At 44.4% G+C, this 24,946-nt stretch overlaps 3 protein-coding genes across 9 annotated transcripts in view; 1 reads left to right on the top strand and 2 right to left on the bottom strand.

Annotated features, from left to right (window-relative positions):
• Window positions 1-4,275, top strand: part of MAP3K13 (mitogen-activated protein kinase kinase kinase 13) — a 166,395-nt gene extending 162,120 nt beyond the window's left edge. For all 5 annotated transcript variants that reach the window (XM_053565560.1, XM_053565562.1, XM_053565559.1 and 2 more), the window contains exons 13-14: window positions 857-1,154; window positions 2,160-4,275. In XM_053565560.1, coding sequence (XP_053421535.1) covers window positions 857-1,154; window positions 2,160-2,261 — 400 coding nt within the window. In that variant the 3' untranslated portion in view covers window positions 2,262-4,275. The remainder of the gene's footprint in view (window positions 1-856; window positions 1,155-2,159) is intronic.
• A 2,419-nt stretch (window positions 4,276-6,694) lies between these two features.
• Window positions 6,695-21,681, bottom strand: TMEM41A (transmembrane protein 41A). 3 transcript variants are annotated; one of them, XM_053565575.1, is made up of 5 exons: window positions 21,472-21,655; window positions 19,931-20,084; window positions 16,146-16,307; window positions 14,060-14,198; window positions 6,695-8,180 (listed from the first exon to the last, which is right to left on the bottom strand). In XM_053565575.1, the coding sequence occupies exons 1-5, from the start codon at window positions 21,588-21,590 to the stop codon at window positions 8,107-8,109; spliced, it is 648 nt and encodes a 215-aa protein (XP_053421550.1). In that variant the 5' UTR covers window positions 21,591-21,655; the 3' UTR covers window positions 6,695-8,106. The 3 variants fall into 3 exon arrangements, with proteins under 3 accessions (XP_053421550.1, XP_053421548.1, XP_053421549.1); XM_053565573.1 differs by lacking the exon at window positions 6,695-8,180 and adding an exon at window positions 8,733-10,926 and having other exon boundaries at window positions 21,472-21,681; XM_053565574.1 differs by lacking the exons at window positions 6,695-8,180; window positions 21,472-21,655 and adding exons at window positions 8,733-10,926; window positions 20,754-20,891.
• A 993-nt stretch (window positions 21,682-22,674) lies between these two features.
• Window positions 22,675-24,946, bottom strand: part of LIPH (lipase H) — a 73,371-nt gene continuing 71,099 nt past the window's right edge. Inside the window, exon 11 of the mRNA XM_053565571.1 lies at window positions 22,675-23,025. The gene's annotated coding sequence lies outside the window, so the exon portion shown is untranslated. The remainder of the gene's footprint in view (window positions 23,026-24,946) is intronic.

Below are 24,946 nucleotides of genomic sequence, written 5' to 3'. Positions count from 1 at the left end.
CAGCTCTCTGATAAATTTTATGCCAGATCCCCACACTGTACACACAATTTAAATCTGTTCTCAATTGAAATCTATTTTTGGCCTCTCGATGGCCTCTTTTCACATGTTCTTGATCCCCCAACTCTCACTCAGCCACCAGGCCTACATCATCTGTCATCAGAATTTCTGCCATAATTTCCATGTGGACCTTTCCGTACTAGGCATAGGTGTACACAGTGTGATTAGACAAGCTGCTTTGTCTCAAAGACCAGTGGTAGCCATCACTCAGAGTGTAGTATTTAGTCTCATAAAAACATAAACCAAATGAAATTTCCCTCTTGTGTTAGTCACCCTGGACACTGCCATAATGAAATACCACAGACTAGGTGGTGACTTAAACAATATAAATTTATGTCTCACACTTTGGAGGCTGAGAAGTTCAAGATCAAGATGCCAGAGGACTTGGTTTCCCGTGAGCACTCTCTTCCTGGCTGGCAGACAGTTGCCGCCTCCCTGTGTCCTCAGTGCACAAACTTGAGGGGGAGGAAGAGGGATGACTTGAGACGGAAGAGGGATTGTCCTTTTCTTAGAAGGCCACAAATTCTGATTAGAACTCCATTCTTTTAAGATTTCATTTAATTTTAAATATCTCTTAAAAGCCCTATCTTCAAATATAGTCTCACTGGGTATTAGGTCTTCAACACAGAATTTGGGGGGAGAAGGACATAATTCAGTCCAAAGCACCTCTCTGTTTAAAATTAAATAGTTTCTACGTATCTTAATTCCTGGGGGCAGGAAAAAAAAGCTAGATTGTCTCTCACCACTACTGCGAGCAACATTTCTGTGATTAAGTTCTTCTGGCTCCCTGTGATTCTAGGCCCCACCGCTGCATCAGCAGCTGCCAGTCGTACTCGACCTTCAGCTCTGAGAACTTCTCCGTGTCTGATGGGGAGGAGGGAAATACCAGTGACCACTCCAACAGTCCTGATGAGTTAGCTGAGAAACTTGAAGACCGCCTGGCAGAGAAGCTAGACGACCTGCTGTCCCAGACGCCGGAGATCCCCATTGAGATATCCTCACACTCAGACGGGCTCTCTGACAAGGAGTGTGCCGTGCGCCGCGTGAAGACACAGATGTCTCTGGGCAAGCTGTGCGCCGAGGAGCGTGGCTACGAGGTGGGGCTTCTCCCTTCCCTTGCTAGCTCTTTCTCTTCCTAGAGAAAGGTTAGACTAAGTTCAACTCTCTAGGGCCTTTACATTTTTGTTTAGTTTGTAAGATATGACCATCTCTGGGAATTAAGTAGATCAACAGAACTCCCAAAAATAAGGGCAGTTCCCCACATGAGGCACTATCACTAAACTGCTTAGGAAACCTTCATTTCAAGACTTAACTTGAACATCACTTCCTTCTGACCCCTCTCCCAACAGGGCTAAAGGTCTGAACCTCCTTTCTCCATATCCCCTGGACAGCACATATAATACTGTGTGTGTGTGGGGTGGGGGTGGGGGGGAAATATATATATATATGTATATATAATTTTTAAAATATATATATGTGTATAGGTATATACACACATACACACATGTATTAATATTACTGCCTTTGGAGAGGCCTGATAGCATAGGTTGAAAATGGAATCTGACTGCCTTTCTGTGTGACTTTGGGCAAGCTATTAACCTCTCTATAGGTCAGTTTCCTTATCTGTAAAGAGGGGGTGACAATAGCATCTATCTCATTGGGTTGTTATGAGGATTGCATGGATTAGCAGAGGTATAGCTCTTACAATAGTCCCTGGAACAGAGTAAATGCCATGTAAGGGGGTGGTACTATCATAGCTGTTGTAGTCAACATCATCTTTTTTTTTTTTGAGACAGAGTCTCACTGTGTCGCCTTCAGTAGAGTGCTGTGGCGTCACAGCTCACAGCAACCTCAAACTCTTGGGCTTAAGCGATTGTCTTACCTCGGCCTCCCAAGTAGCTGGGACTACAGGTGCCCACCACAAACTATCATCATCTTTATGGGTCTTCTTCCTCCATATGTCCCACAAGGACAGGGCCTGAGCTCATTTATCTTTGAGGCCTCCCCACCAAGAACAGTGCCTGTTGTGTGGGCAGTGTTCAAAACATGTTTACTGAGTACTTACAGAAATAAATGAAGGTTATTTTGTCTTCACTTTGCAGAATCCTATGCAGTTTGAAGAATCGGACTGTGACTCTTCCGAGGGGGAGTGTTCTGATGCCACAGTTAGGACCAATAAACACTACAGCTCTGCTACCTGGTAATGAAGGAGTACACATCCTGAAGATCTCATAACTGTACTGGCATTTCAAATCCACCCAACCCCAGACTCTTCCCACTCTCTACCTGCTTTATGTCTGGGAAGGGAACTGCCCCATCTTTACTCCCCCTAGAAATGAGCTGCAATAACAGGAACATGAGACTTCGCAAATCTCTGGAAAAAAAATATCCAAATGAAATTAAGTCTCACTGAACATTTCAATCAAGAATGGCAGGGATCTATTTTATTGAATATTCTAGCTACTGTAACATTAATATTTATTTTTGTTTGACATTTTAACACTTTGTACTGTAAAGAGTGAACTATATATGATATAGAGAGAGATACAATAATTTCTTGCAAAAAAAAGAAAAGAAAGAAAAGAAAAAAAGAAGTGAAATTTAGAAGCAACATCCTTGGGAAATTGTGGGAATGGGAGGCATCATTGCTGCTTGACTAGGGGACCAGGTCTTTTGGCCATAAGTGACTGAAGAAGAGTCAGGGCAAGACACATTGAGCACTTAGAACACAAACAACAGCAAAAGAGAAGCAATTCCAGGCAACTTGTGAACAGACCGCATTAAGTTCAACCATATTGTGCAGGTGGGTGATGGAAATATCCTTAAAAGGTTTGGTGACCAGATACTTGCACCCAGGGTCTTTGAGGACATGTACTTCCTCTAGGAGGAAAAAACGACAACAAACTGTATATGCGGAAGCTGATTTCATATTTAAAATTTTAAGCAGCATTTGATAGTGAAGCTTACAGATAGCGTCAAACCTTGTCCTTGACAAATACTTCCCTTTTTAATGCTGTCATTGTCATTACTGTGACAAATGTGTTGTTACCTTGACCGCTGTGTTGATCTTGCAGACTCAAGTGCCATTTTCTTGTAGCTTATTTCCTTTCCACCTGCTGACCTTTAGGAAAAACTGTGCTGGGAGAAGAAAAGAGTAAGAGAAAAGGAAAATCTATAACAGTGTTAGAAAAAATGAATGTGGAAGTTTTAAAAATACATTCTCAGGATGGCCCAGTTCAGCTACTTGGAGAAGATGAGATTGCCCCTCTGCGAACCAGGTTACTTATCTGCTTTAGTCGTATTGATTCAAACAGGAGAACAGACTGTGAAGGCAGCTAGGATGTACGTGTGTGTGTGTCCGGTGCCCAGTCCCAAACCATCCCCTTGTTTTTATTCATTAACTTATTCTATCCTGGAAACTTTAGTGACTGGCTACCACTGTCAGAATAAAGGCAAAACGAGCAACTTCCAAAAGGCAATTCCTTTCCCAGCATAATAGCATTTTTGTTAAACGCTACTTACAAAATAACTTTTATTTCACTCCAAATCAATAAGGTTTTGAATAATTGGATTTAGAAATTTGTAGAAAGAACCAGTGATGTTGAGCAAGGATTGGAAAGAGTTTTACACTGTCAAAAGCATGAGGTCCTTCCTGTCTCCAGGATCATGGGTTCTGAAAAGCATCCCAAGGTACTTCATGGTACCTTGGCTTTAAGGAAAACTGTATGTAGAATTTTATATACAAACAGATGTTGACCTAGTTCCTGTCTGTGTCTCCAAGATAGGTTACTATGAAACAACCCTTCGATTCGCTAGACTCTCACTGCCTCATGTTGAACGTTAGGAAAGATGCGCTCCAACAGCTACTAAACCATTTCCAGTGCAGATGAAAATGCTGCCCCTCCTCTGGGTTTCACTAATTACATCAGCCAAAAAGGAAAAGCAGGAGGGAATTTAGAGCAGTTCCTTTCTCTTGTTTGATCCCTCCAGTTGTTTACACTTTATGTTGAGACATTGATTTTAAAATTTATTGTCTATGATTTATAGCTCTTAGGTAGAATGAAGGAAAACGTTTAACTTATACAGAAAGCAGTATTGTTTGCATTAAATTATTCCATTTTGTATAAATCCTGTAGCTGGACTACATGAAAGGTCTTAAGTTATGGCATTATTATCATTGTTATTTTATTTTATAATATTACCATTCTCATTTTCTGTTGATCAGAAGGTGTGATTTACAGTGTAGCACAATGATTGTGTTTATTGCTAACCGTGAATTATTATGGGTTTTATGATTTTAATGAAGGAATGAAAATAGAACTGCCATTTGGGAGCTCCCTGTTATTCATCTTAGCTGTATTCCCTAATTTTCTACTTACAATAACAATCATCTGAGGATGTGTTTTCTGCCCTGAAGCCCAATGGATACATTGAGTTTGACTGGATCATGGAAGCTCCAGGGTGGGCAGATGACTGAGTGGATGGACAAATAGTTCAAAAGCTGTAAACTTCCTCAGATATCTTAGGAACTAAAATCGTGGAACTACATTAGAAGTAAAAAAGAATTATTTAATGCCCCCGAGAGGAACAATCCTAGAGAGATTTTTCATGGGGCTCGTGGATTAGTTTCAAGAATTGACAACATAGGTTATAATCTCCTTACTGCCAGATCCTTCAACACCACCCTTTTTTGTTTTAGTTCAGATTAGCAAGGAGACTAAGAAAAAATTATATACAGTAGTCCCTCTTCATCTGAGATTTTACATTCCTTGCTTTCAGTTACCTACAATCAACCATGGACTGAAAATATTAAATGAAAAACTCCAGAAATAAACAATTCATAAATTCTAAATTGCACGCCATTCTGAGTTGCGTGATGAAATCTTGCACGATGCCACCTTGAGTGTGAGTCCTCCCTCTGTCCAGCATATCCATGCTGTGGACATGACCTGCCCATTAGTCACTTAGTAGCCATTTTGGTTATCAGATCAATTTTTGCAGTTATTGCAGTGTGTGTGTTCAGGTAACCTTTTTTTTACTTAATGATACCCCAAAATGCAAGAGTGCTAGACCTAATTTATAAATTAAACTCTATCATTGGTCTATATGTATGGGAAAAAACATAGCATATGTAAGGTTTGGTACTATCCTCGGTTTTAGGCATCCACTGGGAGCTCTTGGAACGTATCCCCCACACTAAGGGGGGACTACTGTATGTGTGTGTCTATCAATATCCACACACACACTGTATACACACACACACACACATATATATATATGGCACAATATAAAATGCCTAGCTATGATGTCATCACATAACAAGATTAAAAACATTCAAGAAACAGGCGTAGTCACTTAAAGCATCAAGTGCTGGAAACTTACCTTGAAAGGCCATATTTCCATCCTTTGACTTCAGATCACACTACACTCTGATTTTTTTTTTTTTTTTTTGGTGCATTACACCTTGGAATGGAGATGCTACAACTCAACTTTCTGCCCAATATAAAACACTGACCCTTCAGTTTATCCACCTTTAGTGGCAAGAGAGAAACAAGAGGGTCAAGTTCTGTCTTCTACCTTTCAGTGATGGTCTTCCTAGAAAACCCATCCCAGATACCTCATATTTCTGATCAGTTTTTTGAATTCCCATTCTTTACTACCTGTTATGCTAATGCCACACACCTTATCTGGCTTAGCTGTTCTGAGCATATTAGGGTAGTACACCATGTTTGCATCTTCAGTCATTCGTTGTATTGTTAAGAGTTGAATATGGTCCACTTGGAATATATTTTTTGAGTAGAATTGACTAGAAGTTTCAGGAGGACCAGTACTCTCTGGTTAAAAAAGTAAATGCCTTCTCTATCCCAGCTTGGCCCTTCCCTGCCTGCCTGTAATAAGCAGGAATATCTTGAATTGATATATGTTTCTTTGAGAACAACTCCACCTTCATCTGGAGAATATTCAATCAAGAGCTCAGGGAATTTATGAGCTCATTTTTCAGTCCTGAGAAGTGTGCAACAGTGCTCCAAGGACATCACAAGACTGATTTCAAGCTTCTTCACTGAACGCTTAACACCCTTGGCATGAAGTCCATATTCATTCAACATCTGGTTTTGACTGTAAGATAATGAGTTTTAATTTATGTTGCAGTTGAGCATTTGGTTCTGATTTCCATCTATTTCCAGACCATGTCCTCTGAATAACAATTCCTCTTAAAATTGCATAGCAGAAGGTCTGAGAAGCCTGCATCCACTATGAAATTATAATGGATCTTACCACCACTAAAATTTACACCTGTTTGTAAGATTGGGGAGCTCCCAAGCAGCAAGCTGAAGATGCTACCCCTAATGTAAGATCATTTGTATGGCCTACTTGAAGTTCAGATACTGTGTTTTAAAATGTTAGTATCAACAAATCTATCCTTCTAGAATGAGGACATTTTTAGTAGGATTTTAGTAGGATGTCTATTATAGAGCTTCATCATGCTAAATTATGCCCTTCTCCTTCCCTGAGTAATAGATGTGTTTTGGAGTTTCCTAGTACCAACCTAATGTATTTAAACTGTCCTTTCCCACTGTGGAGCACTGATATCCTTTGAGAGTAAGTGCATCCTTATTTATAAGATGATTTTCTTTAAAAAAAAAAAAAATCTCCTTTTTTTTTTTCTTTTCTCAAAACATTCCTATTTAAAGTTCCTGGAACTGAAATCTCCATAACATAATATTTGGAGAAATTCCTACCCCACTACACAGTAAAGTGTGCTGCGTTTTATTTTGTTTTACCAATGAGCCAGAAACCAAAATATGACCTACTTACCACCTCCATCCTAAACACCCAAAGCCAACATTACTTATTGAGCATTGAGTGTACAAACCTCTGAACCTCTCACAACATAGCACTTGGAGCAATAATTACCACTTGTAAATGGAAACCCATTTGCCATCCCAGCTCAAAGTTCATAATTTTCTGAAGATGAACTCTTGAGTTAGCTCTGATGGGAGAGAGAATGACAGGCTCTTACCAGAGTTCTCCTTAAGAATCCCACTTATAGCTGTCAGGGACAGTTCCACTGGCAAAGAGCCACCTGTCTCTATGCTTTTGGACTATAGTTCCAAATGAAGCATCACCAATTGCTCATGGGTCAATTCCAAAATGTCTCTACATTTACATCATTTAACTGTACTGACTGAGCGTGTTCCTCCCTTCTATAAAAAAAAAGTATGGTAAGTCTCAGTTACTTGCTTCTTCTTTAGACTATGAGACTGATATACCAAAACAATGTGACTTTTTCAAGACTGTGACTTGTACTGTCATTGTGAATTTAGTGCCTTTCCAGGCAGCAAGATTTTTCTTCTCTGCTGATTTCATAGGACAGATGTCACAGTATACTCACAATACCAGTGTTGGAGACCTCAGAGACTGACACATTAGGATCATGTTAGTCTGCTTGTTTGCATGTTACAACTGATACTGCAAACACCTCTTTAAGTTGGAATGAAACAGGCTGCTAAGTGGAGGACCCTTGTGGAACCTGGAGCATTTCTCAGGGATGGGTGGCAAAAGAGGTGAGCTCTGAAATTACTGTTCTGAGAAACAGTTACATACATCAAAGGAGTTGGGTTAAGGATTTTGTTAACCATCGACTGACCGGGGCAGAATGGCAGGATTTCACAAGAGCCAAGCCCCAAGCAAGTAACAAGGCCACTGTAAGGAAGCTTCCAGCAGTATCCGTGCCACTTCACAGCACTCGGGGGATGGCTGACTCCCGGCCCCAGGCTGCTGTCCATTGACCAAGTGGACAGGGTCCTCCAGTGGTTGCAGACCAGAGGGAAAACTGACCAGAGTGCACAAGCTGTTAGCAAGATGTCATCCAGTGGTTCTTCACTTCCAAAGTGACCACTTCCCAGACTCCAGATTTGGGAAGACCCTCTTTGGTTCTTTATTCCATGTATGATAATTTTAACTCCCATCAATTTGGACAGATTGAATTCCTTTTTGGTGGTTAAGTCCCAAAATGCACTCCCTCGTGTCCCGTGTGGTCTCCTGTACTTAGTGCCCTGTTCCCGGTGTTGTGTTCTGATGCCGGCTCCCTCTGTGTTGAACAGCCATGGGAACAAGAACGACTATCAAAGCAAACAAATGCATGGAATTAAACAAGAAGTGTACTTCACCAATTTCTTGTCATGTCTTTTCCTAAATATACTGTTTGTGTCCTGACAGCTGCCTTAAAAGTCTCGGCAACTGTCAGAAATTTAGGGGAAAGAAGACTTCACATGACTGGGTTTCCCGTAGCCAGAAAATCAGGTGAGGGGAAAACAGGTTTCTGTGACTCTTCTATTTCAGACACAACCACATAAGAGGCAACCATCGTTTTCTTTGGTAACAGTCTTATCCTGGGCATTCTATAAAAGCCTAGACAGGTCTACTGTTTCTCCAATATGCTTTCCTGCTGCCTATCTTAGAGCTACTTTTGTTATTAATGACCCCACTATAAAAGGAGGATAGAGAGGGAAAAGGGAAAGATGAAAATCTGGCTTCCAAAGAATGATTTGGTGAGCAGACTGAGACTAGAAAGCCAAAGCACCATTTTGGATTCTGGCTTTCAGCCCATCCTGATTCACAATGGCGAGGGTAGTTGAAACTTAGCAACATGTACAGATGAGCACCACACAGAGTATTTATATTCATTTATTTGGGAAATCGCTTTGCCTATAAACTCACAACTGATAAGGCACCTTGTTGCAAAACTGTAGGTTTGGAGGAAGACAAATATAAGGATCCTGAAAAGGGGCAAAGGACACATCTTTGCAATGTGTGGAAAACATCCTTGTTTCTTCTGTCCTACTGCAGAACATGAAGAGCCACTGTTCAAAGTCAGCCTCCTACTTGCCCCCACTGTTTTCTTTAAAGAAACACATTTGTTAAAATGAAATCCCTGGTATGAAAATATAATAGCATGTCCAAAAAAAACTAATAACATGGATACTTTTACCAGATGATTTACTTTTTTCTTTTTTTATTATTATTAAATCATAGCTGTGTACATTAATGCAATCGATTTACTTTTTTTAAAAATAAATCTCCATTTTTTTTTTTCTTTTCTCAAAACATTCCTACTTGAAGTTCTTCCTCTGGAACATGAATATTCCCAAGAATTTAAATAAAACAAGAGGCCCAAGTTTTAGTGAGATTCTTGGGCAAGCCAAATCATAAACCCAACAAATGATGCCCAAGAACAACAGTTCTGTTAGATTATGGTAAGTTAACCTAGCTCTGCAGAGCTAGTTAGTTTTGGTGCTAAGGTCTCTCTGTCCTTAGAAGCATTAACCCAGCTCTGTGCCAATCCAATACTTAAGCTGCAGAAAGAAATGACAGAAATAGGCAATTAAGACATCACGACAGCTGGGTGTGGTGGCTCATGCCTGTAATCCTAGCATTCTGGGAGGCTGAGGCAGGTGGATTGCCTGCGCTTATGGTTTGAGACCAGCCTGAGCCAGAGTGAGACCTCATCTCTAAAAATAGCCAGACGTTGTGGCAGGCACCTGGAGTCCCAGCTACTTGGGAGGCTGAGACAAGAAAATCGCTTAAGCCCAAGAGTTGAGGTTGATGTGAGCTGTGATGCCATGGCACTCTACCCAGGGCAACAAAGTGAGACTCTGTCTCCAAAAAAACAAACAAGAAAAAGACACATCATGACAAAGTAATCAGAAACCAAGTTTTTCTCCTTGAATTAAAAGATAAAATACAATTATTCCTCAGTTATTCTTGGCAAATGAAAAACATTCAGAGAGTATAACGGCTGATAGCCTAGGTACTGAATCCACTCTCTCAGCAGAACACAAGGGATTCTCATGAAGAAAAGGTGAATAAAAAACTACATGGATGGTCATTTGATTCAGGTTAGGTAAAAGCCCTGCCCTCATCCAGATGGATAAGAATTTTTCCAGAATATACCCATAACAGAATTTGCTCCATTCATATTTAATAGCCTGTTTATAATCAGCTTAACTGTCAGGACTTGCAACCATGAGATTTGACATAATGTGGTAACATCAGTGTGTCTGAACAAAGTGTCACAGTGTTTGAGCTCTACATGGAAGTCCTAGGCAGTGTATTGGCTTGTTTCCCTTGCCTTACGAAGAGGTAGTCATCACAGAAAAGCACAAAAGAATCACTCTTCAAGAATCCAACAGTAAACGAAGAGGGATGTCAGTGATATGGGGTCACATGTCATCATAATGTCATTATCACTAATCACATACATCTACAGGGACTTAACAAAAGGAGACATATCACAACAGCCTATCACTTTACAGTGAGCAGAGGCAGTCTGAACAAGGACAATTAACACCATCTCCCAAGGCAAATATAATAGGCTGGCCTGAGCTCCTTGTTAGATAATAAAATATAAACAGGACTTTCTAGGAGGCCATCCAGTTTGCAGTGTCTGGTTAAACCAGGATTGGTTTTAAAACCTGATCTAACTCACCTTCACGAGCACAGAGTATCCCATTTGACAACACACTGCACACAGATGAACAAAGTGTCCAAATCACCTGTGGAGGGTAATTAAAAAATGAGGAGCTTTAGAGGGCTACATCCATGACACAATTAAGAGTCCAGGAACATGGCAAACAGGAAATCCAGATCACATGTCTTTTCTGCTGTTCATGTGATTAGCGCTGCTCGTTTCATTCACTTGTAAATGTTTCTGACTAAATTTTTTAATGAGCGTTCCAGGAACTAATGCCACCAGAGCAATGGCCAACAGCTTTAAGACAGTTTCCCAAGAGAAAAGAGCATCCAGGGAGGTTAGGGTGGACAAGATGGAGCCTGTCTGCACACAGATGAAATTGTATGGTATCAAACCTGGAAGAGAGAAGGGAAGAGAGTCTGTTACTGAGTAGAAAAACTAAGAAAATCACAACTCGGAAATGTTACCAGCAATTCAGAACAGTGACTCCAGTTTTTTGGCCTGACTCCTGACCCTTAAACATATGAACTCTTCCCCTTCTTTCCTGTTTCCACTCTTCACTCCTTTCCTCACTTCCAACATACACCTGCCTTGTTCAACAGAAGAACTTGAGGATGGTTTATACAAATACACAAACACTGCAACAAGGTAAAAACTTTAAAATAGGAAAGACAAAATGAGTGCAGAAAGATGCAATAAGTCACGGGGTACAATGAATACAAAAATGCAATAATGTTCACCACTAGTTTGGTTCTGAGCATCCTATAGCCAAAGTAAAAGACAGAAGCACCATAATTATGAGATTTACAGTATGCAAGAGATTTTAAAAGTTTCTTCAAAACAATGACTTTTCATACTCTGCAACACCTCTAAGAGGTCATCAAATCCACTGGACCTCACTGGTGGCTAGAAAGGCAGGTTGCACAACAATCATCCTCAGCCCTACTCCAGGGATTCTGGTTACTTGGTTTTGGCATAGAGCCCAGGAACCTGTATTTTAAAAGCTTCCCCACCACCAACCCCACCCCAAGATCCTGATTGGTTTGGAACCCCTAGATAATCCATTCCTCTTCCTTAGTAGAGGAAGTAAACAGGAGATGAAGATCACAGACCACTCAAGGTCACACAGCTTGTCAGACCCTGGACTCCACAGTCTTTCCAAGCCTCATGCCACCTAGATAATTACAAGCCATTAACTCCCACTAACCGAGACGCTGAGGCACTTTGAAAGCTAATGTGACCAGAATTGGCTGTGGGAGATCTTGCTTCGATTTAAGATCTCAATTTCTCTCAGGTATTCCCTATTAATAGCAACTGCTCAACCACAGATTTGTTCTGTTTGACTTAGAGCCCTGAATGGCCTTTCCCTCCGTGCTCTAGGGAAGGCTACGAGAAGGCAATCCTAGGCCGGTGCAGAGGCTCACACCTGTGAATCTGGCACTCTGGGAGGCTGAGGTGGGAGGATACCTTGAGAATTGCTTGAGGTTGGGAATTTGAGACCAACCTGAGCAAGAATGAGACCCACATCTCTACTAAAAATAGAAAAACTAGCCAGACATTGTGGTGGGCACCATAGTCCCAGCTATTTGGGAGGCTGAGGCACGAGGATCACTTGAGCCCAAGAGTGTGAGGTTGCTATGAGCTGGGCTAAAGCCATGGCACCCTAGCTTGAGTAACAGAGTGAGACTTGGTCTCTAAGAAGAGAGAGAGAGGGGGACAATACTTGCCGTAAGCTTAAAAAGGACGGCTTACTTCCCACATAAAGAAAGTAACAATCGCTGATTGCTGTTTTTAGAGACGGGGTCCCGCTCTTGCTCAGGCTGATCTCGAACTCCTGAGCTCAGGCAATCTACCTGCCATGGCCTCCCGGAGTGCCAGGATTACAGGCGTGAGCCACCATGCCTGGCGTAGCGCTTTACCATGCTGCTAAAGGTGGTCCAAGGCCCACACTTTGAGAAACACTGCTCTAGTCCCAGCCCTCATCTGGCCAAGTGGCCCACTAAGGCTAAGTAGCTTGCTAAAGGTCATACAATTGTCAAAGGCAAGGAAAGACTTTACAAAGCATCTAATTCAGCAGACTGCAAAATTCAGAATCCAGCAGAATCCCCTTCCAGGGATCTGCTACTCATACTGGATACCTGTATCACCTGGAAAACCTTAAAGGATGCTGATCCCGGGTGGCACAGGGATCAGTGAGTAGGGCACTGGCCCCATATACCGAGGGTGGTGAGTTTGAACCTAGCCCAAGCCAAACTGCAGCAAAAAATAGCCAGGCGTTCTGGCGAGCGCCTGTACTCCCAGCTACTCAGGAGGCTGAGTCAAGAGAATCGTTTAAGCCCAGGAGTTGGAGGTTGCTGTGAGCTGTGGCTATGATGCCACGGCACTCTACCAAGAGTGATAAAGTGAGACTCTCTCTCTTAAAAAAAAAAAAAAAAGATGCTGATCCCTGAGTCTCACCCTAGAGATGATGATTTCATTGGTGTATGCTGTGGCCTTAATACAGAGATTAAAATTCTCCCAGGTGATTAATAATAGGTATAAAAAGTTTGAGAACCGGGCAGCGCTTGTGGCTCAGTGAGTAGGGTACCAGCCCCAGATGCTGAGGGTGGCAGGTTCAAACCCAGCCCCGGCCAAACTGCAACAAAAAAATAGCCGGGTGTTGTGGCGGGTGCCTGTAGTCCCAGCTGCTTGGGAGGCTGAGGCAAGAGAATCACATATGCCCAAGAGTAAGAGGTTGCTGTGAGCCGTGTGACATCATGGCATTCTACCCGAGGGTGGTACAGTAAGACTCTGTCTCCACAAAAAAATAAATAAATAAAAAGTTTGAGAACCACTGACTAGGCGCTGGTTTTAAAAACATATTCCCAGATCCCACTCCCAAGATTCTGATTCATTAAGTCTGGAGTAGGCCACAGACCTTACCACATGAAAAAGGTAGCCAAGGCCCATACTTTGAGAAACACTGCTCTATTCCCAGCCCCTCCTGTGGCTAAATGGCTCATTCAGGGTAGATATGTGTAGCTTGCTGAAGGTCATGCAATTGTCAAAGGCAAGAAGGAACCTCATGATGCCAGCTCTTCCTAAGGCAGAGCTTAGGACAGGAGCCAAGGCCAGCCAGGAAGTCCCTTGCTCTCTTCCTTCTGTCCCCACCCAAACGCATGGCTACATACCCTCACACCAACTGTGCTCTTCCTATTCGCATCTACTGAGTGCTTACTATGGCCCCAGTCAGGTGCTTTACACAGATTATCTCTTCTAATCCCAGTGCCTAGTGCAGTACTTGGCACACAAAAACTACTAAATACAGTTGTGGAATGAACAATCTGTATTTATTCCAAAAATATTTGTATTGGTTTTCATGTTCAAGACTGAGCAGAATGAAGTCTAGAATAATTACTTGAGGTCATAACACTTAAAGATGCTCTTTGTGAGACTATGTTCTCGGAGGCAGGCACACACTTCTGGCTAGTCACTGAGGGCAGTCCGCTGGCATGAATGAAGACTCACGCTTACCCCAAAGCATCTTACCGATAAGAACTGAGAAGAAGAACTGCACAATGGGGATGTTCAGAATCGGGGCTGAGAGGTTCAAGAACCAGTTTGGCGTCATGGGGAAAAATCTCAAAAACAGTAAGAAAAAAAACAAGCTGTTTCTGTTTTCCTCCACCTGTAGCCAAAGAGAAAAAGGCTGTTAAGAGGCAGAAAGAGTCTCCAGGTATTGAAAACCTTCTGGTGTCAGGCAGTTCTAGACACATTACGTATTCTGTTCCCAATCCTTCCAAAAACCCTTCAGAGTACACACTGTTTCCTCATTTTAAAAAGAGAGGTACCGGGCGGCGCCTGTGGGGTAGAGCGCCAGTCCCATATGCCGAAGGTGGCGGGTTCAAACCCAGCCCCGGCCAAAAAAAAAAAAAAAAAAGAGAGGTACCAGGCAGCGCTTGTGGCTCAGTGAGTAGGGCACTGGCCCCATATACTGAGGATGGCGGGTTTGAACCCAGCCCTGGCCAAACTGCAATAAAAAATAGCCAGGCATTGTGGTGGGTGCCTGTAGTCCCAGCTACTCGGGAGGCTGAGGCAAGAGAATCGCCTAAGCCCAAGAGCTGGAGGTTGCTGTGAGCTGTAATGCCATGGCACTCTACCAAGGGTGACAAAGTGAGACTCTGTCTCTTAAAAAAAAAAAAAAAAAAAGGGCGGCGCTTGTGGCTCAGTGAGTAGGGCGGCGGCCCCATATGCCGAGGGTAGCAGGTTCAAACCCAGCCCCGGCCAAACTGCAACAAAAAAATAGCCGGGCATTGTGGCGGGCGCCTGTAGTCCCAGCTGCTCGGGAGGCTGAGGCAAGAGAATCGCATAAGCCCAACAGTTAGAGGTTGCTGTGAGCCGTGTGACACCACAACACTCTACTGAGGGTGGTACAGTGAGACTCTGTCTCTACAAAAAAAAAAAAAAAAAAAAAAGAGGGGCAGCACCTATGGCTCAAAGAAGTAAGGCACCAGCCCTATATGCCAGAGGTGGCGGGTTCAAACCCAGCCCCAGCCAAAAGCTGCAAAAAAAAAAAAAACAGAGAGGTACCAGGTCGGGTGCAGTGGTTCATGCCTCTAATGCTAGCACTCTCAGAGGCTGAGGCAGGAGGATCACTTGAGCTCACGAGTTCAAGACTAGCCTGAGCAAGAGAGACCTCATCTCTACTGAAAGCAGAAAAATTAGTCAGGATTTGTGATGGGCATCTGTAGTCCCAGCTACTCAAGAGGCTGAGATAGGAGGATTGCTTAAGCCCAGGAGTTTGCGATTGTTGTGAGTTAGGCTGATGCCATGGCACTCTATCTAGCATGAGCAACAGAGTGAGTCTCTGTTTCAAACAACAACAACAAAAGAGATATCTGAGGATGTGGGAACTTGCCCAGAGTCAAAGAGCTAGTAATAATAATGGAGCTAGGATTTAATCCCAGGTCTATAACTCCTGAAGACATCAAAAGAACCCTTAGGCCTGGTACAGTGGCTCACACCTGTAATCCTAGCACTCTGGGAGACCCAGGCAGGTGGATTGCTTTGAGCTCAGGAGTTCCAGACCAGCCTGAGCAAGAGCGAGACCTATCTCTACTAAAAATAGAAAAATTAATTAGGGTTTGGCATCCATAGCTCAGCAGTTAGGGCGCTGGCCACATGTACCAGGGCTGGTGGGTTCAAAACCAGCCCAAGCCTGCTAAACAAATAAACAAACAAGCAAAAAATAAATAGCCTGGCATTGTGGTGGGCACCTGTAGTCCCAGCTACAAGGGAGGCTAAGACAAGAGAGTCACTTGAGCCCAAGAGTTTGAGGTTGCTGTGAGCTGTGATGCCATGGCACTCTACCAAGGGAGACATAGTGAGACTCTGCCTCAAAAAAAAAAAAAAGAAAGAAAAATTAGCTGGGTGTGGTGATGGGCGACCATAGTCCCAGCTACTTGGGAGGTGACAAAGTGGGACTCTGTATCTCAAAAAGAAAAAAAAAAAAGCCTTAGGACTTCCTGAGACAGGGTAGGGTAGCACTGTGGGAAATCCCTACTCTGTACGCCTCTCAAAGCCATGAGATGACTCTCTGAGGGCCCCACACTTGGATATCTGCCCCCCCCCTTACCTTCCTCTGCAGCAAGGCCACTTTATCAGGAAAGTAGGAGACCACCAGCTGTTTGCCAAAAATACTGGAGAGCAGGTAGCAGCAAGTGGCACCCACTGAGGTCAATACACAGCACAGCAGAAGCCCCAGCCATGGCCCAAACAAGGCACCAGCTAAAACATTCTGCAAAGAGAACAATCGATTAGCCATGACAACTGGCAGCTACTCCTATTTTAAAATGAAATGAAAAATAAAAAATGATGAAAAGGACTAGAACTACAACCTTGGCCTCAGACTCTTCACCTCTAAAACATGGATAGGGATGAAAGCCTTAGGGAGCAAGAGAGAGAGACTTAAATAGAATACCGTATCTACAAGTTGGACACTTAAGTTTGAGAACTCATCCCACATAAAGTGCTACATACCTCACTGCTGAATATCACTATGGTCACCTTTGAAATACTCCCCTGAGGCTAGGCAAGGTGGCTCACACCTGTAATCCTTGTACTCTGGGAGGTGAGGCAGGTGGACTGCCTGAGCTCAAGAATTTGAGACCAGCCTGAGCAAGAGCGTGACCACATCTCTAAAAATAGCTGGGCATTGTGGTGTGTGCCTGTAGTCCCAGCTACTCAGGAGGCTGAGGCAAGAGAATTGCTTGAGCCCAAGTGTTTGAGGTTGCTGTGGGGATACCATGGCACTCTACCCAGGATAAAAAGGTGAAAGTCGGGCGGCACCTGTGGCTCAGTGAGTAGGGCGCCGGCCCCATATGCCGAGGGTGGCGGGTTCAAACCCAGCCCCGGCCAAACTGCAACAAAAAAATAGCCGGGCGTTGTGGCGGGCGCCTGTAGTCCCAGCTGCTCGGGAGGCTGAGGCAAGAGAATCGCGTAAGCCCAAGAGTCAGAGGTTGCTGTGAGCCGTGTGACGCCACAGCACTCTACCCCAGGGCAATACAGTGAGACTCTGTCTCTACCAAAAAAAAAAAAAAAATGTGAAAGTCTGTCTTCAAAAATAAAACCATGGAATACTCCCCTTGGGAAGGTATGCATGCCTAGTCTAGCCTTCAAAGCAATTTTGGAACTCTTTTTTCTGGAATGGCCATCAGAACTGTCATCATACGAGGTCTGACAATTAAGTTCACAAACTGACCCTAGGAAAGAGTGCTACATACCTACTGCTGAGTATCACTATGATCACCTTCAAATTATTTCCATCTGGTGACTGTAATAATATGCAGCAAGGAGGCATGTAGCACTTTTACTAGCCCTTTTGAATGGGCTATGGTGGCTCCTGCAATCACTGGCACTTCAAGAAGGTAAAAAGGGGCCAGGTACGGGCATAAGCCACCGCACCCAGCCCGTGTCGTATTCTATCTCATCCCATTCTGTGTGTGAGAGAATAAGTATTTTGCTTAAGCCGGGCGCAGTGGCCCATGCCCAAGCCTGTAATCCTAGCACTCTGGGAGGCCAAGGTGGGTGGATTGCTTTAGCTCAAGAGTTTGAGACCAGCCTGAGCCATAGTGAGACCTTGTCTCTTAAAATAGCTGGATGTTGTGGCGGGCACCTGTAGTCCCAGCTACTTGGGAGGCTGAGACAAGAGAATTGCTTGAGCCCAAGATTTAGAGGTTGCTGTGAGCTATGACGCCACAATACTCTACCAAGGGTGACAAAGAGAAACTGAGAGACTCTGTCTCAAAAAAAAGGGGGGGGCGGGGCCTGTGGCTCAAAGGAATAAGCAGGCGCCCTCAAACTGTGGCCCGTGGGCCACACGAAACGCTGTGAATTGTATTTATTCCCATTTTGTTTTTTACTTCAAAGTAAGATATGTGCAGTGTGCATAGGAATTTGTTCATAGTTTTTTTTTTTGTTTGTTTTGTTTTGTATTTTTTTGGCCGGGGCTGGGTGTGAACCCGCCACCTCCGGCATATGGGACCGGCGCCCTACCCGCTGAGCCACAGGTGCCGCCCAATAGTTTTTTTTTTTTAAACTATAGTCCGGCCCTCCAACGGTCTGAGGGACAGTGAACTGGCCCCCTGTTTAAAAAGTTTGAGGACGCCTGGAATAGGGCACCTGGAGTAGGCCACCGCCCCCATATGCCAGAGGTGGCGGGTTCAAACCCAGCCCCAGTCAAAAACTACAAAAAAAAAAAAAATAAAAGTATCTTGGTCCAGATCACACACAGCAGAGCCAGGTCTCACCCCCCAGGTCTGGATGTAAAGCCCCCACTAAGTAGCAGCTTGCTGTCTGCCCCAAAGATGGATCAGCTCAATGAAGAAGACAGAGAGCCAGGGGCAGCGCCTGTGGCTCAGTGAGTAGGGCGCCGGCCCCATATACCAAAGGTGGCGGGTTCGAACCCAGCCCTGGCCAAACTGCAACAACAACAAAAAATAAATAAACAATAGAATTTCATTTAAAAAAATAAATAAATGAATAAATAAAAATCAATAAAAAAAAAGAAGAAGACAGAGAGCTGAGTGTTGTGACGGGCGCCTGTAGTCCCAGCTACTTGGGAGGTGCAGGCAAGAGGAGCACTTAAGCCCAAGAGTTTGAGGTTGCTGTGAGCTGTGACATCCCGGCAATCTACTGAGGGCAACATAACAAAACTCTGTCTTAAGAAAAAAAAAAAAGAAGGGAAGAAAGAAAAAAAAGAAGACAGGTACAAGGGAAGCCCCAAGGAGTCGGCCTCTGGCTTTGAGCCCACACACCCCTGCCTCTCTTGGCCATGACTGCTTGAGCCAATCCAGCTTAAGCCTGGAGTAGCAAAAGACACTGAGGCAGGAGAAGGAAGCAGGACAAAAAGAAGCTTTCAAGGTTTCTTGCTTCTTCACTCAGTTGTTCAATGTACTAAGGGGTCAGGAACAGTGGCTCATACCTATAACCCCAGCACTTTGGGAAGTTGAGGTGGGAGAATTGCTTGAGACCAGGATTTTAAGACCAGCCTAGACAACATAGCAAGACCCTATCTCTACAAAAAATAAGAAAAATCATCCAGGCATGGTGCTGCATGCCTGTAGCTCTAAGTACAGAAGCTGAGGCAGGAAGACTGAGGCAGGGAAGCTGAGGCAGGAAGACTGCAGGCAAGGAAGCTGAGGCAGGAAGACTGCAGGCAGGGAAGCTGAGGCAGGAAGACTGCTTGAGCCCAAGAGTTCAAAGCTGCAGGGAACTACGAGTGGGCCACTGCACTCCAGCCTGGATGACAGATCAAGATCCTGCTTCTAAAACAAAGCAAAACAAAATTTTAAAAGTGCTCTATGTTAACCAGTGTGATGAAAATGTGTCAAATAGTCTATAAAACCAGTGTATGGTGCCCTATAATCGCATTAATGTACACAGCTATGATTTAATAAAAAAACAAAATAAAATAAATTAAAAAACAAAAACAAATTTTTTAAGTGCTAAGGGTTGGCCGGGCGTGGTGGCTCACGCCTGTAGTCCCATCGCTGTGGGAGGCCGAGGCAGGTGGATTGCCCGAGCTCAGAAGTTCGAGACCAGTATGACCAGCAGTGAGCCAGAGTAAGACCCCGTCTCTACTAACATCAAAAGAAGTGGGACAGAGTATCGCCAGAGGAAGAAGAAAATGAACAAAAAAAAAGAGTACTTCAAACAAAGAAGAATGAACAAGCAAGCTGAAATTAAAAATAAATAAAAAAATTGTTTAAAAAAAAAAAAGTGCTGAGGGTTACTGCATGCCATCCTCTTACACCCACTGTTGCATTTAATCCTCCCACACAAGAATCCTAGGAGGTTATAAGGGAGTAACCAAATATTACAAATCAGGAAACAGGGTTGGATGGAAGTCAGGACACTAACCAGGAAGCTGGAGCCAGGGATGGCAAAGCCCTGTTTGTAGAGGTAGGCACTACAGAAGAGCAGGAACACGTAGGCCTGGTGCTCCTTCCGGTACTCCCGCAGGACCTCAGAGAGCTCCCGCAGCTCTGCCAGGTCTGAGGGGAACCACAGTGACCTGGGGATTTGGAAAAGCAAATGGAAACCTGAGTTCAGATCAGCCCAGTGCCTGCGAACTCAGTGTCTTCTTTTCAAAGAAAGAAACATGCCCACCATCTGGTCTACTGGGAACACACATAATGTGAACCCAAGATGATAGGGTTCACATTATGTGATCTGATACAACATGGTAGAGGCAGACAGAAGGGACTTGGTTTGGAAACAAGAGACCAAAGTTAGCAAGACACCCAGGATAGCACCCCAATTCTGCTACTTTCCAGTTGTGTGACCTTAGGCTAATTGCTGGGCCTCAGTTTCCTTATCTCAAAAATGAGGGGTTTTATAATCATAAAGCTCCCCTTTAGTTCTCAGAATTTGTGACCTATTCTATAGAGGCGAATAGTCATTTCCAAGCAAGTACTAAATGTCCTAAGTGACCTTCCCTTCAAGGACACCCCCACTCCCACAAGCCAAAAACAATTTGACTTCACAATGATCTTAAGGCACTAGGTAAAACAACTGTTTTATCATTCACTGACATGCCAATTAAAGATTCTCCAGAAGAGTATATCTAAGCTAATCTATAAACATAACTTTCTTGATATGTTGGGCCTGAAACCAACCCTGCTCTTAATCTGGTCCTCAGTGCACTCTGAATCCTGTCCAAAGGTTATAGTGTAAAGGCTACCTTGCCTCCGTCATCTGAACAGTCCTTGAATCCATCACTAATCAATTATGAGCACATCCTCTTAGTTCACAGAATATTTATCTTAGTATCTGCATGTCTCACATGAACAGCCAAGCCTTCTCAGCTACAGCAAAAGAAAATAGTAACTGAAAACAGTTATCCTAAAGGTCAAGTATCAGTAAATCCCTTGACAATGCAATGCTGTGCTAGGCACACTTCCACACACTTTATAAACAGTATGCAACACTCACAAAAACCGGCGAGGAAGGTATTGCTCTGCCTCCTGCCTGACCCAGTCGTTCATTAGAAGGAAGAGGGGCTGACTCCATAATTCATGAATAATTTTAAGTTATCCGTGCAACATTTCTCCTGAAAACCTTTTGTCTTAAAATCCCACGGGCAGACCTGATGAAAGTGGAATGAGGTGGGGAGGAGGAGAGGGAGGTTGAAAGAGGATGTGAAGGGGCTGGGGGTCCACACGGGCCGAAGGTCGGCAGAAAATGGGCCGAGGGCTGAGACTGGGAAGGCGATGCCACCACTCAAGCAGAGGCGCGGGAAGCCTCAGCAGGAGTGAGGCGCTGCCTTTCCCTTCGTATGTCACCCCTGGTATGTCACCAAAGGGGCGCCGGGACAGCACTGCCCGCTCAGCCGGCAACTCGCAGGTCCTCATCAGGGTCGGGCCGGACCCGAACCCCGAACTCCAATCCCCGCAACGCACCTGTCTCCCGTCTCCTCGGTGGAGCCCAGCCTCCGCCCGCGGGGCAGTCGCGTCGACAGCAAGTACAGAGCGAAGGTACAGCCGGTGAAAACCAGAAGGAGGCCAAACAGCGGGCGCATTTCGGCACCGCAAACCGGCCCGCGGGGCCACCGCTGAGCTCACCGGCAGCACTGGGACCTGGTCGCGCCGACTGAGCAAGCGGAGCGCGTTGGCTGACGGACCGGGGCGGGGTCTGCGCCAAGCCCCACCCCACCCAGGCCCCGCCTCCTGACCCGGACCCCCGCCCACCATGCTCCGCGGCGAGGACTCCCGGGAGAGCCAGACTTCCAGTGTGTCCCTGCGAGCGTCCGTCACCTCTCTGCCTGTCAGTGCATGTTTTTCTGCGGTCAAGCCTGTCTCTTTCTCTTACTCTGCAAGCATTGGGCGCCCACAGTGCTGGCTCTGTGCCAGGGCTGGAACGGCCCAGCGGGGTGGCCGACGCCTGTAATCTTAGCACTCTGGGAGGCCCAAGAGGGTGGATTGCCTGAGCTCACAGATTGGAGACCAGCCTGAGCAAGAACAAGACCCCGTCTCTAAAAAAATAGCCGAGTGTTGTGGTGGGTGCTTGTAGTCTCAGCTACTCAGGAGGCTGAGACAAGAAAATTCGCATGAGCCCAAGAGTTTGAAGTTGCTGTGAACTATGACTCCCCCGACATTCTATTCAGGGCAACAAAGTGAGACTCTGTCTAATTAAAAAAAAAAAGGTTTGTCCACAACCTATTGTCACACAAAACAAGGGTAGCCAGCAGTGTAGAACCATAAGCTGCAAGTCAAGTGTGGTGGGACGGCGATAGTGGGATAGTGATAGCAGACCACTGCAGAAATGTACAGAATTGGTTTTTATTCAGCACCTACTATATTCCCATTATTCCTAAACCTTGCAAACAGGTATTTTGTCTTTTGCCAGGTAGCTATTTTTGTCTTTATTTAACAGATGAAAAAATCCCCGTTTCAGAAAGATTAAATGTCATCGGGTCCCAAGCTCCCAAGTTGAACCAGGTTAAAAATTTAACCCGGGTCCAAAACTAGTGGTCCTTACCCTATGTAGATTCTTAGATGTGGGGTTTAAGTTTACCTTCAAGAAAGAGCAGGACCACAAACCCACAGCTAATATTATACTGAATGGAGTATATGCAGTTTCAATATTAAACTGAAAGCTTTTCCACTTAGAACTGGAACCAGACAAGGTTGTCCTCTATCGCCATTACTATTCAACATAGTGCTGACGTTCTAGCCAATACAATCAGGCAAGAGAAGAAAATAAAAGGGCATCCAGGGTGGCGCCTGTGGCTCAGTGAGTAAGGTGCCGGCCCCATATACCGAGGGTGGTGGGTTCAAACCCAGCCCAGGCTGAACTGCAACCAAAAAATAGCCGGGCGTTGTGGTGGGCGCCTGTAGTCCCAGCTGCTTGGGAGGCTGAGGCAGGAGAATCGTGGAAGCCCAAGAGCTAGAGGTTGCTGTGAGTCCTGTGACATCATGGCACTCTACTGAAGGCGGTAAAGTGAGACTCTGTCTCTACAAAAAAAAAAAAAAAAGAAAAAAAAAAGGCATCCAAATGGGCGCAGAGAAGGTCAAACTCGCACTCTTTGCTGACAATATGACTTTTTTTTTTTTGAGACATAGCCTCAAGCTATTGCCCTGGGTAGAGTGATGTGGCATAACAGCTCACAGCAACCTCCAACTCCTGTGCTCAAGTGATTCTCCTGCCTCTGCCTCCCAAGTATCTGGGACTACCGGCGCCCACCACAATGCCGGACTATTTTTTGGTTGCAACCCTTATTGTTGTTTGGCGGGTTGGGGCTGGATTCGAACCCACCAGCTCATGTGTATGTGGCTGATGCCTTAGCCACTTAAGCCACAGGTGCCGAGCCTAACAATGTGATCTTACACTTAGAGAACCCCAAAGACTCAACCATAAGACTCCTGGAAGTGATAGAAAAATACAGCAATGTCTCAGGGTATAAAATCAATGTCCACAAATCAGCCAAGTTGAGAAGCTAATCAAGGACACAATTCCCTTCACAGTAGCTTCCAAAAAAGTGAAATATCTAGGAATATACCTAACAAAAGAGGGGAAGGACCTTTACAAAGAAAGTTATGAAACTAAGAAAATAAATAGCAGAAGATATTAACAAATGGAAGCACATAGCATGCTCATGGCTTGGGAGAATCAACATTGTTAAAATGTCTGGGCGGCGCCTGTGGCTCAGCGGGTAGGGCGCTGGCCCCATATGCCGAGGGTGGCGGGTTCAAACCCGGCCCCGGCCAAACTGCAACAAAAAAATAGCCGGGCGTTGTGGTGGGCACCTGTAGTCCCAGCTACTTGGGAGGCTGAGGCAGGAGCATCCCCTGGGCCTAGGAGTTGGAGGTTGCTGTGAGCTGTGTTATGCCATAGCACTCTACCAAGGGCGATAAGGTGAGACTCTGTCTCTACAAAAAAAAAAAAAAAATTGTTAAAATGTCTATACTTCCCAAAGCAATCTATACATTCATTGCAATCCTCATTAAAATACCAACATCATACTTTCAAGATTTGGAAAACATAATTCTTCATTTTTTATGGAACCAGAAAAAACCCTGTATAGCAGTAGTTGTCAACCTGTGGGTCTCGACCCACAGGAACTGTATTAAAGGGCCGTGGCAGTAGGAAGGTTAAGAACCACTGCTGTATAGCCAAGGCAATCCTTAGTAATAAAAACAAAGCCAGAGGAATCATCCTACCAGACTTTAGGCTTTACTACAAGGACCTAGTGAAAAAGAAATCTTCAAAGAAAGTGTGGGGAGATGACACTAACATCCTACAGCCACCTGATCTTCCATAAACCGAACAAGAACATACACTAGGGAAAAGAATCCCTATTTAACAAATGGTATTATTTAACTGGATAACCACATGTAAAAGATTGAAACTGGACCTGGACCTCTCACCACTTACAAAAATTGATTCAAGATGGATAAAAGATTTAAATCTAAGGCATGAAACAATAAAAATCCTCGAAGAGGGGCCAGGCATGGTGGCTTATGCCTGTAATCCTAGCACTCTGGGAAGCTGAGGCTAGTGGATTGCCCAAGCTCACAGCTTCAAGATTAACCTGAGCCAGAGCCAGAGCAAGACCTCTTCTCTAAAAATAGCCAGACGTGTGGCAGGTGCCTATAGTCCCAGCTGCTCGGGAGGCTGAGGCAAGAGAATGCTTGAGCCCAAAAGTTTGAGGTTGCTGTGAGCTGTGACAACACAGCACTCTACTGAGGGTGACAAAGTGAGACTCTGTCTCAAAAAAAAAGAAAGAAAGAAAGACAAGAAATCTTCAAAGAAAGTGTGGGCAAAACACTTGAAGATATCAGCCTGGGGAAAGATTTTACAAAGACTTCTGTGGCAACTGCAACAACAACAAAAAACAAACAAATTGGACTTAATTAAACTGAATAGCTTCTGTAT

The sequence above is a fragment of the Nycticebus coucang genome, chromosome 16, assembly GCF_027406575.1.
Source record: "Nycticebus coucang isolate mNycCou1 chromosome 16, mNycCou1.pri, whole genome shotgun sequence".
Lineage (NCBI taxonomy): Eukaryota > Metazoa > Chordata > Mammalia > Primates > Lorisidae > Nycticebus > Nycticebus coucang.
Note: the sequence above shows the minus strand (reverse complement) of the source record. Positions and strands in the feature narration are given on the sequence as shown.